This window comes from Acomys minous, assembly GCF_964271855.1.
Source record: "Acomys minous genome assembly, chromosome: 3".
In the NCBI taxonomy this organism is placed as follows: domain Eukaryota; kingdom Metazoa; phylum Chordata; class Mammalia; order Rodentia; family Muridae; genus Acomys; species Acomys minous.
In genome coordinates this window covers 20,921,357-20,937,175 of record NC_140485.1, presented here as the reverse complement: position 1 = coordinate 20,937,175, position 15,819 = coordinate 20,921,357, and the positions used below count along the sequence as shown (strand labels likewise).

The window sequence follows — 15,819 nt, the reverse complement described above, 5'->3', positions numbered from 1 at the left end:
ACATCTACTTTGTGTTTCTCTGGGAACATATGCTGTGAATTCCAGCTCTGTACCCCAGGCCACTCCCCCTCGGTGAGGTGAGCACATCCTGAGACAGGCGGGATTCTGGAGCAATAGAAGCTGGTGCAGATCCAGCAACAGGCAGGGGTCTGTCTACACAGGGGGAAGAAGGAGCAAGTCAGCAGAGCGAGTGCCCTGAGATGGAAACGGCATCTCCTGAGGGTTCAGAAGCCAAACAGGAGCCCACAAATCCTCCTGGAGCCAGGAGCAGCCCTTTGGGGGGGCATTTAATCTGTGTAATAGGGCTCTCCTCAAGCCAGTGTGGACAGCTCAGAAGGTGAGGGCACTTGCTGCCTAGTCTGGAGATCTGACTTTGAGCCCTAGAAACCCACACAGCAGAAGGAGAGGAGCAACTCCCTCCACAAGTGACCACCCCCCTCCAAAAACACAAAACAAAGCAAACCAACAACCCCCCCCACGAAAAAACAATAGAGTTCTCCAGAGGAACCAAACCAATAAACTGTATATATTATTAAAAGAGAGGATTTATTGCATTGGCTTACATCCTCAGAATGGACTTTTGTCTGCTGGAGAACTTTTGTAAGCTGAGAATCATTAGCTGTAGGTCCAAGAAGCTAGATGCTTCACACACACACACACACACACACACACACAGAGAGAGAGAGAGAGAGAGAGAGAGAGAGAGAGAGAGAGAGAGAGAGAGAGAGAGAGAGAGAGAGAGAGGCGCCAACAGCCAGTGAGCCAGTGCTGAGCCTTAAGAAGACCCAGCTGGGAACAGATCGGGAGGAACTGACAAGAGGAACATTAGGCTTATCTGCCTGGCTGAAGATCATGGTGGACACAGAGCGCAAGGGCTAAGGGAAGACCCAGGCCAGGTGCTTGCCACAGCCTTGTTGAGGAAGCCACTGTAGGAGGCTTAAAATGGGTTACTGGGGATAAGGAAGGCAGAGGGCATTCGGTGACTTTGGAGATATGGAAGGAAAGCCCAGGATTGAAATGGTAAAAGAGGATGTTTAGGTCGGGAGACCTCGCAAGGGGGAACCAAGGATCCATCACTCAATTCTTCTACTCCCTTGGGTTAGGTACAGCACAAGAGTTGGTGCCCACGCTCCTACTGGCCAGTTCGGGAAGGGGCCAGGATGCCCCTTAAACCCCCAGAAGAGAGAGGATATCAGCCACGATGCTAGCCCACAGTAGTTTATCTAAATGTGGTCTCATTCTCTCGTAACCAGAAGACAGAGGCCGACAGCCAGGGCCCTGCTGTGGCTCTGTGGCCAAAGCCTGGCTGGACTCTGGCTATCCGCCCTCTCTGCTCCCATGCTGTGAGTTAAACTGTTTCTAACAGAAGGGTATGCTCAAGTCCTCAACTTCAGGGCTCGTGAATGCCGACTTAATTGGAAAGAGGGCCTATGTAGCTACAACCAATTTATAAGAAAGGAAGTTACCCTGGGGTGCATGGACTGACTCCAGTGCACCTGGTACCTTCATAAGAAGAGGGGAGATGCACAGAGGCGGATGCAGGGAAGGAGGCTTGTGGCAGTGGCCACTAAGATTAGAGCCACACAGTGGCAAGCCAAGAAAGACCAGAGATGGCCACCACCAGAGGCCGATCAGGGCAAGGCAGCAGCTTTGGGTGGAGTGCGGCCTGCTGACACCTTGGCTTCTGAATGCTCTCTAGAGCTGTGAGAACAGCCATCTCTGTTGTCTCAGGCCCCTGGGGGTGTGGTCATTCTGTACAGCAGCCTCCAGAAGCACAGCTTTCCACCATCCCCGTAGCTGCACAGTGGCTGGCTCGTAGGTACAGAAAGGACAAAGGAGAAAGAGTGAGCCGGCTTGGATGGGGTCTTTTCAGGAAAGTGGCGGCTTCCACAGAAGCAATACCCAGTACACATCTGTCTTCTTTCACTGGCCCTGGAGGCTGCATGTCCAACCCTATTGACAGAGGAACTTAGTGGAGAGTCATCTTCTTCATATAAATGTGCATACGCATATACACATATGGGGTTCATATACTGTCTACTTAAACATTTACTAATCAAGTATTTGATCACTGAGTTTGGTCAAGAAGTTCTCACAAGTTTAGATGAAGAATATTTGTCATCTGTCAATCTCTTGTTCCAAACACAGGTCCTGAACAGTTCTGATCGATTCTTTGCTATAGACTCATGGAGCCATTTCTTGTATCTTCACTTTGTATAATTTATTACAAACTGAATAGTAAGCCTTTTTGTTTCTGGCTTCTGTCCCTTTACAGAATGCTTTTGAGATCATGCGGCTGTGGCTGCTTACGTGTGGTTGTTCCTTTTTCACTACAGAGTAATGTTTCTTATAGGATCTATACAGTCTGTTTGCCCAGCAATTGATTGCTGGATATATGGATTGATACTTGTTCGGTGATTATGAATAAAGCCTGAATGAACATTTGCTTACAACCCTTTACATAGACATCTGTTTTAATTCATCTGTGCAAATACCTCCAAGTGGAAAGATGCTGAATTTTAAAAAAGGAACTACCAGGCTGTATCCAAAGTGGCCACAGCATCTTGTGTCTCTACCAGCAATGATCTCTGGCTGTTGCACATCCCCGCTCCACTCGGAGTACCAGTCTGACTCATTGTCGCCATGGTGGGTGTGAAATGGCATCCCACTGTGGTCTTGATTTGCATTTCTCAAACCCTCTTCATGTGTTTATTTTCCATTTCAGATACCAATGGGTGAAGTGTCTGCTCAAAGGCTTTGCCCATGTGTTCAAGTGGGTTTTCCTTTTTTGTGGGGTGTCTTTATATATGTTATTCTTTCCCGCTCATCTGTATTGCTGTATGTGTATATATATATATATATATATATATATATATATATATATATATATATTTGTGGATTGCAGACATTTCCACTAATCCATTACCTGACCTTTTATAGCAGTATGCTGCAAGAGAAAAGAATTTGTTAAATTAAAGCTTTCCATATCACAGTTCATGGACTTACTGTCTAACCCAGTGTGGCTAAGATTGTCCTCCTACGGTTTCTAAATTGTTACGAGTGCAGCTGTAACAGTCAGGTGTGCAAAGCACTGTTGCTCAAAGTGTGAAGTAAGGGCTGAGCTTTGCTAGGGTTTGCTTGTGTATCTGTGCTGGCAGTTTTCGTTCAGAACATTACTTTCCCATCTTTAATGACCCTGGCGACTGCAGGGGTGTGGCTGTACTTCTGGGCTCCTCTGTATCTCTATCTTTTTCCCGCTGTTTTAACTGCAGCTTTATCAAAGGCTTTAAATTAGATCACGTGACGCTCCCAAGGGTTTTCTTTCTTAAAATTGCCTTTGACTCTTCTAGGCCTTCCGTTGTGCATACAGCTTCTGTAGCCACGTCATGAGTTTCTGTCAAAGCTGAACGTCTGCTGGAGTTTTGACGAGCATGTGATGACTCTGCAGATCAGGATGAGAAGGGGCATTGCAGCAATATAAAGGTTTCCCACCTGTGACCACAGTAGCATCTCCTTTCATTTAGGGGGTCTTTGTATACTTCTCTGTGAAATATTTTTTGGGTTTCATGTATAGATTTTACAAATGTTTTATAAATATTTCACGTTTCTGATATTACTGCAATAGTCTTGAAAATATTTGTGTGTGTGTGTGTGTGTGTGTGTGTGTGTAAGTGCACATCACACTTATACACTCGCTGTGGAATCCACAAGAGGGTGTTGGATCTCCCAGAGCTGGAGTTCCGAGTTGTGAGCTTCGCAGTATGGATACTGAGATCTGAATTCTCATCCCCTGAAAGACTATCAAGTCTTCTTAACCACTGAGCACTCTCTCCAGTTCTACAATGAGATTTCTTTCTTTCTTTCTTTCTTTCTTTCTTTCTTTCTTTTAATTTCACATTTCCAATTGTTCACTCCTGGAATATAGACACAGGGCTGACTTTTTAAATATTAATCTTATACCTTGTGACTTTGTTTAATTCACTTAAAAGGTCTAAAACTTTTGTTATATGTTCCTGGCATTCTCTTTATAGACAATCATGTATTTTTTTTTAATATAAAGGACTTTGCTTATTCCTCTCCTTTCTTTTTCTTGCCTTATTGCCTTGGCTAGTTCCTCCAGCACCATGGAAGGAGAGTGGTGATGGCAGACAGTTTTGTCTTCCTTTCCAGAGAGAAAAAGCATTTATTATTTTACCATTAACTATGATGTTAGCTGAGGGTGTTGTTGTTGCTGTTGTTGTTGTTGTTGTTGTTGTTGTTGGTCATCTACAAGGAATTGTTTCTAACTGGCTATTTCATGGCTTAAATCCATTTGAGGTCATTTTCTAGAAAACAAAGGGGAAAAGGGATGATCCTTTACCCCAAGGAAGGCACATCTCCATGTCTTCCAATGGTATCTTGACTATGCTATGGATGTGTCTTTTCACTGGATAGTTGAAGGATGGATTGCTTCCTGACGTGTGATCACCTGTGGTGGTGTCCTAGCCTAGGTCCATTGGGAGGCAGTATAGTCCCTTGGTAGGAACATGAGCTTTGAAGTCTCTGTGTCCGGTTCCAACTCCACTCTGCAGTGTAAGGCAAATAAATTGTTCATCTTCTCTGGGTCACTGTCTTCTGCCCATGAAATAAAATATCAGCAAATACACAGCCTGAAGGCTTCTGAAGATTAAATAAGGGAGCAAATAAAATTAAATGCTTAAAGCATGCCTGCTGCCTGGTGCACTTTAAGGACACATTTTGGATGTGCCTGGTTTCAGCACAGGCTTTCAGTAGCTGTTTACCACTGACAGGACAACTATCATTTAGTCTTTTTTTTTTTTTTAACCTGAAACCTTCCACAAGGTGTTTTAGGTGGGAGGGTTGATGCCCTTTGTTTTGTGACATTGCTTATATGGTAAATACTCTTCAACCCCCTGCATTGCTAGACAAGGAGGTACAACTGTGAGCAGTGACACTCTCCAATCTGAGGCCAACATGCAGGGAAGAGGTCTCAGGAGACCGCTGGGAGCCTGGGAGGACCTGCTGCTTCCTTGGGTTGCCATTTCCCTTTCTTGTGGTCTTTGAGGAGGCAAAGAAGGCCCCAGAGGCTATCCCAGCCAGTTATCTGTCCCTTGTTTCCTGTTGATAAGGCCCATGAAAGACTGAGTCCCCGTGTCACCCTGCTTTTAAATCGTGCCCTCAATTCTGTTTGGACCATCTGCATAGTGGTTTGCTCTTTCCTTCTGCCTCCCCTGTGGTCTTCAGGAGAGCTCAACCCTCGCGTTATTCTATAAGGCAACGGTTAGTGTTTCCAGACTTTGTTTGGGAACTCCTAGAAACTTCCAGAATCTGACTATTCCACAGTGTGCACAAGCGAGGCACTGGTCTCTGGTCTCTGCCTTGCCTGCCCCATTGGAACAGTGACACCAGTACGGGGAGGTTCTCAAGGGTCACATGACTCAGCTCTCCACTGTGCCCACTGCCCTGGGTCCTCACGTTGGGTTATACATGACAGAGGCTTTCTGAAAAGCCTTTTTTTCCCCCACGAGCACACAAAGAATGGTTAGAGGAGGCATCTGACATAGTAAGAGCTCCAGGCCCTGCCGAGGCAAAGCTGGTCACTTTCCAACTGAGAGGCCTGCCAACTTGGGGCTGATACAAATGGGAGGTAGAGACACCAAGTGTAACTTCCGATTTGAGAGGTCATTCCTTGAGAACACACACAAAATCACTAAGAGCTTCCTATCAAAACCATTTGGTTTTTGAAACAAAGAAAGACAAGGCGGGACAAAGACAAAGTCAGAAGCGCCAGATTTGACCCTCTTGTCTGGTTAGGTAAGATGTGCCTCAGGCTCCACGCTAAGGAGACCAGTAAGGTGACTCACATGAGCCATGTTACTTGGTAGTACCAGTGACGTAATGCACGCAGGCAGCCTACGGCTCCTGTTAACTCCTCATGTGGATCAGATACCGAGAGCACTAGACACCAACTTGTGAGATGTTACAAACCTGCAGGAAGCCACTGAAAGCAAAAGGAAGCAGCTGGTGATGGTGGAAGTGAGGAGAAGAGGACGACTCACATTGAGTGCTACGTCTAAGCACAGTTTAGTCTTTAGAATTCCTCAGGCACCCATGGGTGAACCTACTACAACTGTCCTGATAAATGGGCATAGCATCAACCTGTCCCCTGAGCCCACATCTCTGTGCCTAGCTACCCATTAGTGCACCTATCACACCTCACGAGAGAAGCTTCTTCATACAGTGGCTGGTGTTTAACACAGAAACTCACAACTGGCCCCAAATGCAGAGAATCAAGGTCTGTCAGTGGAACGCTCAGCCACAAATGGAACAACTGTATCACTGACACCGTCCACCCCCCCACCCCCATCCCCACGAAGTTTCAGGACCCGTGGCTAGGGTGGAGGGGGACAGAAGTTGAGGAGCCTTGAAATGACAATGTCTTCTGACGTGGGAGGACTGCTGCATGAACTCAGAACAGCCATGGCTGCCTGCAGCCGACCTGAGTGTGATCAAGCCATTCAGTGTTCTAGCACGGAGGAGAGAGGGGCTCAGGAGCCCCACACCTGACTGGACCTGTAGGCAGATAATGGCCTTTGGGGAAGGGAGAATCAGTTTCCCCTAAGTGGGGGGTAGCTCCTGGTAAGTCGACCACACTATAATGAATGGTCCCACACCCATGAGTATATGGGCAGCACAACTGGACTTGGTGGGTTATTAAAATAAAGGGTGAGGCATAAAGTTGGGGGTGGGGAGGTGTCAGTCAGTCTGGGAGGGGCTAGGGCATGAACTAGGGGGTCAACACACACACACGAATTATCAAATGGGACACCTATATCACATACACCCCTCCTACATCTCTGAGATCATTACAGAAGAGGGGGACAAGAGATTGTAAGACAGTGGTGGTGGGTGACTGCAAGGCAACAAACAGTATTTTCTGTACACAATTGGGCACTTAGGAACTCAAAGTGGATGTAACAGCATGCACGAGACCTGTGCAAGCTCAAGCCAGGCAAGATCACAGCATGGAGGGGGTGGGGTGGGCGGGGCACAACATCCCACTCCTGGCTGAGGAATAATCAATGGCTATTGGAAGAGGCAGAGTTTCATTTAAGAGGTGACCCCTGGTAGGCTGATGACACTCCAGGGGTTGACCCTACACCCAAGAGAATCTGAGGAACACAAGTTTGACTTTATGAGCTTTAAGACAAACAAACAAACAAACAAAGAAAAATCCATAAAATTAAGTGCATAGGGAAGTGGGGGTGGGTCAGGGAGGAGTTAGGAAGAAAAGGGTTGAATGTGAACCAAATACACTGTACGAAATTCTTAAATAATTAATTAAAATATTATTTTAAAAAATCTTCGTGAAGTAGTCCTATGCAGCATACCGTGTTGTATATGTGTCTGGATCACTCAGAATATTTCTCTCTTAACTTTGTTTTGCAGAATTGACCCTCAGACACACCAGGACGTGCTCCACCACCAGGGCTGTGCTACCTGTCCTATTCCTATTCTTCCTCCCTTCCTTTCCTTCTGTTCTTTCTGTCTTTTCTTTTTAATTAATTAATTTATTTTTTGAGGCAGGGTCTTCTCCCTAAGCTGCCGAGGCTGGCCATGAACTCACAGTCCCCTGCCTCAGCCTATGGAACAAATGAGGTTACAGGCCTGTAGCACCAGGCCTGCCTCAGACTGCTCTTTGAACATGTGTTACCTCTTCAGTATCAGGCACAGCTAGACAACCATGCCTGATGTATGAGGATTTAACACGCACACACCCACACATGCATGCACGCATGCGCGCACACACACAGGGACTAGACTCCCTAGATCCAGTGACTTTCCACAACGTGTAGGCTCATTGCATTGAGAGTTCGGCTATTGCCTGGATCTGCTGGTAAAGGCCTGCAAGCTATAAGCCTAGCTACTTGGGAGGCTGGGACAGGAAGATCAGCAGTGCAAGTCTACCAGAGACAACTCGGTGAGGTTCTGTCTCAGAATATAAAGTAAGAACAGGGTGGTGTGGTGTGGGGTCAATCAGTCCATGGTAGAGTGTGCTGGCCTAGCATGCACGAGGCCCTAGTTTCAATCCCCTCTCACCAACACACAGCCCCCAAACAAGAAATCAAAAGAAAATTGTCAAGTTCACTTTTCTCCAAATATTAATTCATGGATAGTTTTTTTTTTCTCCATCCGCTTGACAGGTGGTGATGACCGAGAAGGAAGACTTCTTCAGTGCTGCCTGCTTATTAACAAGACGAGCCAGATAGCAATCAAAACACCCGCCAGCACCCACTACCAGGCAGGAGCTGGTTTGTACACCGATGTCTCCCCAGATCTTTGTCCAACAACATCTGGAATTCCTGAACAAATAAATCAGGGGTGGGCAGTATAGATACTAAAAGTAAAAAACAAAACAAAAACAAACAAACAAACAAACAAACAACCCCAAGCCTTATTTAAGGGGGAAAAAAAAAGAAAGAAAAAAGACCACTGCCTGAAGAGTTCCAAATGCTATAATACTGCGTAACTCTGGTCCTCAAATTAGGCGGCTGTGTTAACCCCTAAGTCCCTGATTCCCAACCAAGGACAGTTTTACCTCAAGGGAATGTTTGGCCATGTTTGAAGATGCTTGGGTTGTTTGATGGGAACAATATTATTGATTGTTAATAATCTTAAATGCCCTATAGGTCACAGGCCAGTCCCCTACAGTCCAGTATGTAAATAACACTGAAACTAAGAATATTCATTTTGCTCTAAAGAGTCTAAAATAACACAAGAAAATGAAACATTAAGTATTTGGATCCATGACTTCATGTCCTTGAAATTATTTAATACTGAGAATCGTTTTGTTTACAACACCATCTCACTGTGTGAGGGAAAGGTATTTAAAGAGAAAGGCCAGGCTCTCAGCCAGCCTGCCGGCTGTGTGGGGCTTCCATCACACGGGGCTGCAGATGGTGATGTGGAGCAGGGCCAGGTTGGTCCCCCAGCACAACATGGGGGGGCGGGCAGTGCTGGAGCCTGGTGCTTCTGTCTCATAGAAGGGAACACCTCGGTGGATCTGCTAAGAGTCAGGGCAGGAAGTACGGCCAACAACCGAGGGATGAATATGTTTAACCAGACTTCCCAGCCTGCTCACCACCCTCTCCAACCAGCACATTCCAAAACAGAACAGAGTGGGCCTGGGGATCCTGTGTGATGCTACAGTAGCTTCAGAAATGCCTAGCGTCATCTCTCAGAGCTGAGGAGGAGGGGATGGATTCAGCTGGCTTCTTCCCTCTCACTGAGGTCCAGCTCTGGGAACCTTGTGTGCTAGAGTGAGCCTCCCAAGTCAGGGCTAGTGAGCACAGGCAAAAATGAGGATGTGCCAGGAACACAGGCTCTTCATGGAGAAAGAAAGCAGGTGACCCACAGGAGGGCCACCTCAGAGTGGACTTTGCACACAGCGACCCAATCCTAGAGTAACCAGCAGCCCTGGTTCAGATTGAATTTGACTTTCTGCTCCTTGGGACAAGGAAGAGGAGCAAGGAAAGGGACTGAGAGGATGGAGGATGGGGGTGGGGTTGGTGGGAGATGGGGGTTGGTGGGAGACGGGGGAGACATTCCCATCTCTGCAAGTTACTAAGAGACAAGATTGGGTTCCCTCATTTGGGGACCCAGAAATTTTATCTGTTTACCCTGAACTGTATTGGCTGTCGGGGAACTGAATCATAGTAACTGCACTTGGAAATGACTGGCATAAACCAGAAATGCCAGTATATCCATCGAGTCAAAACCCAACGTCTTGCCAGGACCGTCTGCAAATCATCCCTCCAGAACTCCACTGGGAAGTTCGTGGTAACTGAGAGAGTGAAGCAGGTCACACTGTCTGCACTGCTCATGCCTGCAGGGCTGGCTGCAGATCTGAGGGTCCGCTGTCAGCTGTCCATGATCCTGTAGGTCCCAGGCTGCCCATGTCCCTACACTGTCTTGGTAACTGTGGCTCCAGCCTCATTTGCTTAGGAAATTGTATAAACCACTTTTCTTTTTAATTGGAGGTTTTGTTTGTTTGTGTTCCATATTTGTTGATTAGGCTGAAACACATTGGAACACAAAGCACCCCCACCCACACAGGTATGTCCCAGAGCTCTCTCCACAGCATGCAACCTTCACTGGCCTCACTCCTGGAGGTACGAAGGCCTGGGTGCTGCAGATCTTCCCTCTGGGCCCTGGGTACTGAACACAGATACTGTCCATGCCAAAACCTGGTTCTAAGGTGAAGGCACGGGGAGCCTGTGACTCACACTTTGCAAATGTGGTCACATCTATGAAAAGCTTACAGCTTTTCATCGGGAGCCGTAAGGTTCACTTTATTTATTTATTTATTTTGGTTTTTTGAGACAGGGTTTCTCTATGTATCCTAGGCTGTCCTGGACTCACTTTTGTAGACCAGGCTGGCCTCGAACTCACAGCGATCCGCATCCGCCTGCCTCTGCCTCCCGAGTGCTGGGATTAAAGGCGTGCGCCACCATGCCCGGCCAGGTTCACTTTAAAAGCAGGGCTGTGCATTTTCCAGTGGCCTGCACGTTACAGTTGAGCTTGGTGTGCAGAGCGAGGACATGTGCTTGCGGTGCTGCTGATCTGGGCTCATGTCCTGCTTTCCTTCTACCAGCTCTGTGGCTACAAGTGATTCACCGGACGCCTCTGAGCACTTCACTTACGGAGACTTACAGAGACTGCGGGACTAAGGCAAAGATTAGTCCGAGGAGCTTTGAAGTCCTTGTCTTACTATCTGACTCATTCTATGTAATGAAAAGAAAATGTTGTTAATCACTATTCTATAAAAACAAAACAAAACAAAACAAAACAAAACAAAACACCCCCACCAAACCTTAGTTTCTGTAACTGAAGTAGATCTTGTCCCTTAAGAGGAAGTTAAACAAGTTAAGTGTTTGAGGTCTGAATGCCAGGAAGAAACATCACAGATTTGCTTCATCAGCACACACACACACACACACACACACACACACACACACACACACACACTCACACTCCAAGTTTGAAGTGTCAGTTAGCTAATTTTTTTAAAGTGATCGTTTCAGAAAATTACCCTCAGGTTTAAGACCAGATACAAAGCCCTTGGATGTATAAAGAAAAACATTAATTTTACGATGGTATTTAGGGAACCCAGGAATAATTTGTAATAAAATACTTTATCTGTAGTGCAAAGGTTTAGGGGTTGGGCGATGGCTTCCTGGCTAAGAATGCTTAAAGCACACTGGACAATCGACACAGTCCCAGCACTTTGGTAGACAGTGATGGGGGGGGGGTGTCACTGGGGCTCACCGGCTGCCAGCCCATATCCAGGCTCAATGAGTGACCCTCTCTTAAGGGGATAAAGTAGGGAAGGAAGGAGGAGACATCCTGCTCTGGCCTCTGCATGCACAAGTATTCATATGTTCACACACTCATGTGCCTACAACAACACACAAATTCACATCCTGGGCCCTCCAGCAGAGGTCTCCAGGGGAGGGAAACTCGGAGAGCCTGCAGTCTTTGCTGACCCACAGATGTTGCCTGGGACACTTTTGAAGGAAGAACACACAGAAGGAGAAAGGGGAATCAATCTGTTAAAGCTCAGACCTTAACATCTCCCCAGATGGAAATGAACTCAGAATTGAGCCAGTTTTATTAGGGACAAATGGGGGAGAAAAAGCCTTCTGGCGTCAGTATCAGTTTGTTACCTGAAGACGAGGGAAAACTAGGCTTGAGATAAAAATGTTAAGCAGTCTCCAGTGGCTTCTCTGGTGAGGTGTAACCATTACAGTGATAAATTGATAGTTTTCTGTGATGCGCGTGTTTATCTTGCCCTACAAAGAGCAGCCCTGAACCTCATGGTACCTGAGCCCCTAAGGGTGCGCCCGTTCCAGGCAAAAAGAGAAAGTGAGCACTCATTAAAGAAATGGCATCATCCACGCTTTCCAGCTCTGTGCAAAACCGGCTGTGACGTTTCTCATAGCTGGTGAGCTTCGTGCAGCAGGAAGCGCCTCTTCTGCTTCTTAATAAAGCGCCTGATAATTTTGAATGTCCGTGTTAAGGGCAGGTTGTAATTATAATTAGAACACAGAATGCCGTGGGGTTCTGCCTACTGAGAATTAATTTCAGATTCCTTTCAAGGACGTGCGTGTTTTGAAACGAGGCTTTCTTTGTTAATAAAAACATGATCACATGCATTATTTACAACAGCGTGGTGTGCTTTGCCCATTAGTGCTGGTTCCAATATTCTTCCTGGGGTTAGCACTTTCCTCCCAGTTGTGGATGGGGTAGGTCTTTGGACGAAATTGCATTTGCCTTACTTAGCCTAAGCTTGAATCCATTTTCTGTGAAATTATAAAACTAAATTTACCACCTCCTCAAATGCCTTTTAACAGTATGAAAGCATGGAATGCCACCCACTCATCTGGAAATCCTGTGTGAGTCTAGGAACTTGTCACCCTTTTCAACTTCTGGAGTGTCATCTCCATGCCACTCTCAGCTGAAGGGCAAGTCTGTCCTTTGGTAGAACCAGAAGTTTCAAGTAAATGTATCTCACTGTTTGGATACTGGGTTTGTGCGGTGGTGTGGTGTCCCTGCTGGAGAGGGAAGGGCAGAGAGGCGTGGTCAGAGGGGAGAACTGGGGGGCCTGTGCCAGCTCTGCCAGTGCAGCCTTCTCTTGCCACTGGTCCCCATCAACCCATAACACGGACTTTGCCATAATGGCCTACACAGATTCCGTGTGTCTCAGTTTCTTTTCATCTTGCTGTTGACAAAACACCCTGACAGAAGCAACTTAATGGAGAAGGGTTTGTTCTGGCTCACCGTGCAAGAGCACAGCTCATCATTGTGTTGAAGGCAAGGCAGCCGGAGCTTGAAGCCGCTGCCTACATCACACCCACAGTCAAGAGGCAGAGGGAGCAAGCACAAGCTGCTGCCCAGTTCTGCCTCTTTATCTCTGTAGTCCGAGGTCCCAGCCGCAGTGGGAGACTTTCCCACCTCAATTGCCACAGTTAAAATAATTCTGCAGAGGAATTCCGAGAGGCCCATCTCTCAGAGAATACTAGATTGTGTCTAGTTGACAATGAACACTAACCAATCACACCAGTGAGGTGATGCAAGTGGTCCTGTGTGTCTATCCCTACTAAGTACATGAACGGTGTGGCTAGCCAGGGATTTCGGGTGCTGAGAAAGGACAGATGTAACTGGCTGACAGGTCTCTGAAGGTCTGATCTCTTGGAGACCCTAGGAAGGGAAAGGATGCACCAGCCTTGTCTTCTCTCTCCCAGTCAAGCTCTGCACACATGAACATATTCTGTGAGAAAGGGTTGCTTCTGGGATGGATGGACCACATTCTACAGAATCTACAGTGGCTAGCAGGAGAGGTAGTTACATGCTCTGCAAGGGCCTCTGGGTCTCTCCTAGTTGAGTTTGGGAAGACTCGGAAGGTGCTAATGTGGTAGCAAACAGCAAGGACCCACTGTCTCGCTGCGTATATACAACAGGGAGAGTCATGAAGGCTCAGGGAAAGCCCCTTACACAGAGTCTATTTTAGATGGGAGCACGAGGTGCTTTGTGCTCTTCAAAGAGAACATGATTAATGGCTAGAGAGATGGCTCACTGCTCTCCCAGAAGGCCTAGATTCAGCTCCCTGGCACCCACATGGCAACTTACAGCTACCTATAACTCCAGTCCCAGAGGATCCAATGCCCTCTTTGAGCCTCCAAAGGCACCTCCATACACGTGGCACACAGATGTACATGGAGACACACACACACACACACACACACACACACACACACACACAAAACAGATATAATTTCAAAAGATTTCTTCATTTGGATTGGTTGTGGTTTTCTATAATGGTCTCTGTTGCAAAGAGAAGTTTCCTTGATGACGGTGGAGACTATGCTCATCTGTGGGTATAAAGACAAATATTTAGGATGTGATTAGGGATTGTGTTGGTTTGGTAAAGTAGTGTTTGTAGGTCTCCTCCAAGGCCCATGACTTCACTAGCCTTGGGTAGTTAGCCGCTGTCCAGTATCAGACATGGTTTTCCTCTTGTTAGATGGGTCTAAAGTCTATTTAGGAAGCTGTTGGTTACTGCCAAGGCATGTGTGTCACTATTGCACCCTTGGAGGTATCATGTTGTGCTGATGTCATTAGGTTTCCTAGATGTTGCCTAGGAGTTAAAGTTGGGTAGGACTGTTGGTCACTTTCTTCCTTTGGAAGCTTTCTAGTACCATGAAAGATTGTCCTCAGAGAAGAGGATTTCAGGTCAGTTTTAGCTCAGGGACATCTGAGCCATGCGTCAGAAGTGCCATGACTTACCTTCCACCTCTTGGGGAAATAGCAATAGTCTGTAAGGTTTGGGGGATCTCTTGGGCAGCACTGACCAACAGCTCAAAAGAGGGCTTCTCGTGCCTAATGTGGGGGTTTCTGTTAGATGGTCTTTGGCTCTTGAGTGGAGCACTGTAAGCGCAGATGGGAAGTTTTCACTTGAACTACATAAGTTATAACTATATTGTATGTCATGTATACATATAACACATCTCAGTGTATTTTAGGTAGATAGTATGCTTCCTTTTGATTTTTTCCAGACATCTTTACTGCTGTTTTACCTTCTTCTGTATTTTACCTTCCTACTGCCCCCTCCAACTTTTTTCATTTTTCATTTTCCTGATCAGATCACATGTATTTGCTATTTCCTTTATTGCTCGCCCAGCCCCCATCATGTCAATGACCCTTTATTATTTTCCTGGTTTCTATAGTTACTCCAGGCTATGCATGTACTTCTGAAGATTTGGAACTAGGAGTTTCTGATGAGAGAGAACATGTGATGTTTGTCTGCTGGGTGTGGGTTACCTCCCTGAGGGAGGTCCATCCATGCACCTCCAAAATTCATGATTTCATTTTTTAAACTGCTGAATAGTATTCTATAGTGTATATATGCATTTATCATTATCCACTCACATTTTGACGGACATTTAGGTTAGTTCCATTTCCTACCTATTGTGAATAGAGCAGCGATACAGAGGATTGAGCAAGTGTCTATGGAGTCCTTTGTGCACATGTGAGGAGTGTACATCTGGGTCCCATGGTAGTCTGGCTGCTTTAGAACCACTGAAAAAGCAACCGAAATTTGCCCATCCTGGTTTTGAAATATGCTTCTACTCCTTTGTTTCTCACCATGTGATTTAAAAATTATACCTTGTACAGTAAACTGCAAAGATATGTGTCAGCATTCTGAGCTGAATACAAGTAAATGTGTAGAGGAAGGAAGGAGAAGGAAAAAGAAAAGGAGCACCAAGGCACCTCGAAAGAATATTCCATTAGTACCCATGTTGATGGAGAGAAATGTAAAAGAGCAAAACAAAATAGATTGTTGTATGTCTAATATTGCCAGGTTTAAGAATAAGACCTTCAGAAGACAGGCAGAATTTCTGGCATTCCTTGGCCAGGTGATCTAGCTCTATTAGTGAGCTCCAAGCTTAGGCACAAAAAAATAAGGTGGTAAGCAATAGGAGAAGACACCTGACATCAACCTCTGGCTGTAATGTGCATGCACGCACTCATGTATGTAAACACACACACACAGGCACACACACGCACACATGCATACATGTACAAATGCACACACAATACATTTAAAATCTTTTTTAAAAGATTAAGACCTTCTGCATCATCAATAAAAATAGATGTACAGAAACTCTTGTCTTCCCATAGCAATTCTGAATATGATATTATATTTAAAAAAAACATTACCCCATAGTGCGCTGTAAAGTTAGACGTATTTTCAAGGAA

The 15,819-nt window shown here is 46.1% G+C and overlaps 2 protein-coding genes across 2 annotated transcripts in view; both read left to right on the top strand.

The window, feature by feature from the left end:
* Nucleotides 1–15,819, top strand: part of ACOXL (acyl-CoA oxidase like) — a gene marked incomplete at its 5' end in the record, with an annotated part of 266,082 nt that overhangs the window by 206,958 nt on the left and 43,305 nt on the right. The window contains 1 exon segment of the mRNA XM_084774531.1: nucleotides 8,205–8,312. Coding sequence (XP_084630657.1) covers nucleotides 8,205–8,312 — 108 coding nt within the window.
* BCL2L11 (BCL2 like 11) overlaps nucleotides 8,220–15,819 on the top strand; it is a 93,406-nt gene continuing 85,806 nt past the window's right edge. Inside the window, exon 1 of the mRNA XM_084777279.1 lies at nucleotides 8,220–8,312. The gene's annotated coding sequence lies outside the window, so the exon portion shown is untranslated. The remainder of the gene's footprint in view (nucleotides 8,313–15,819) is intronic.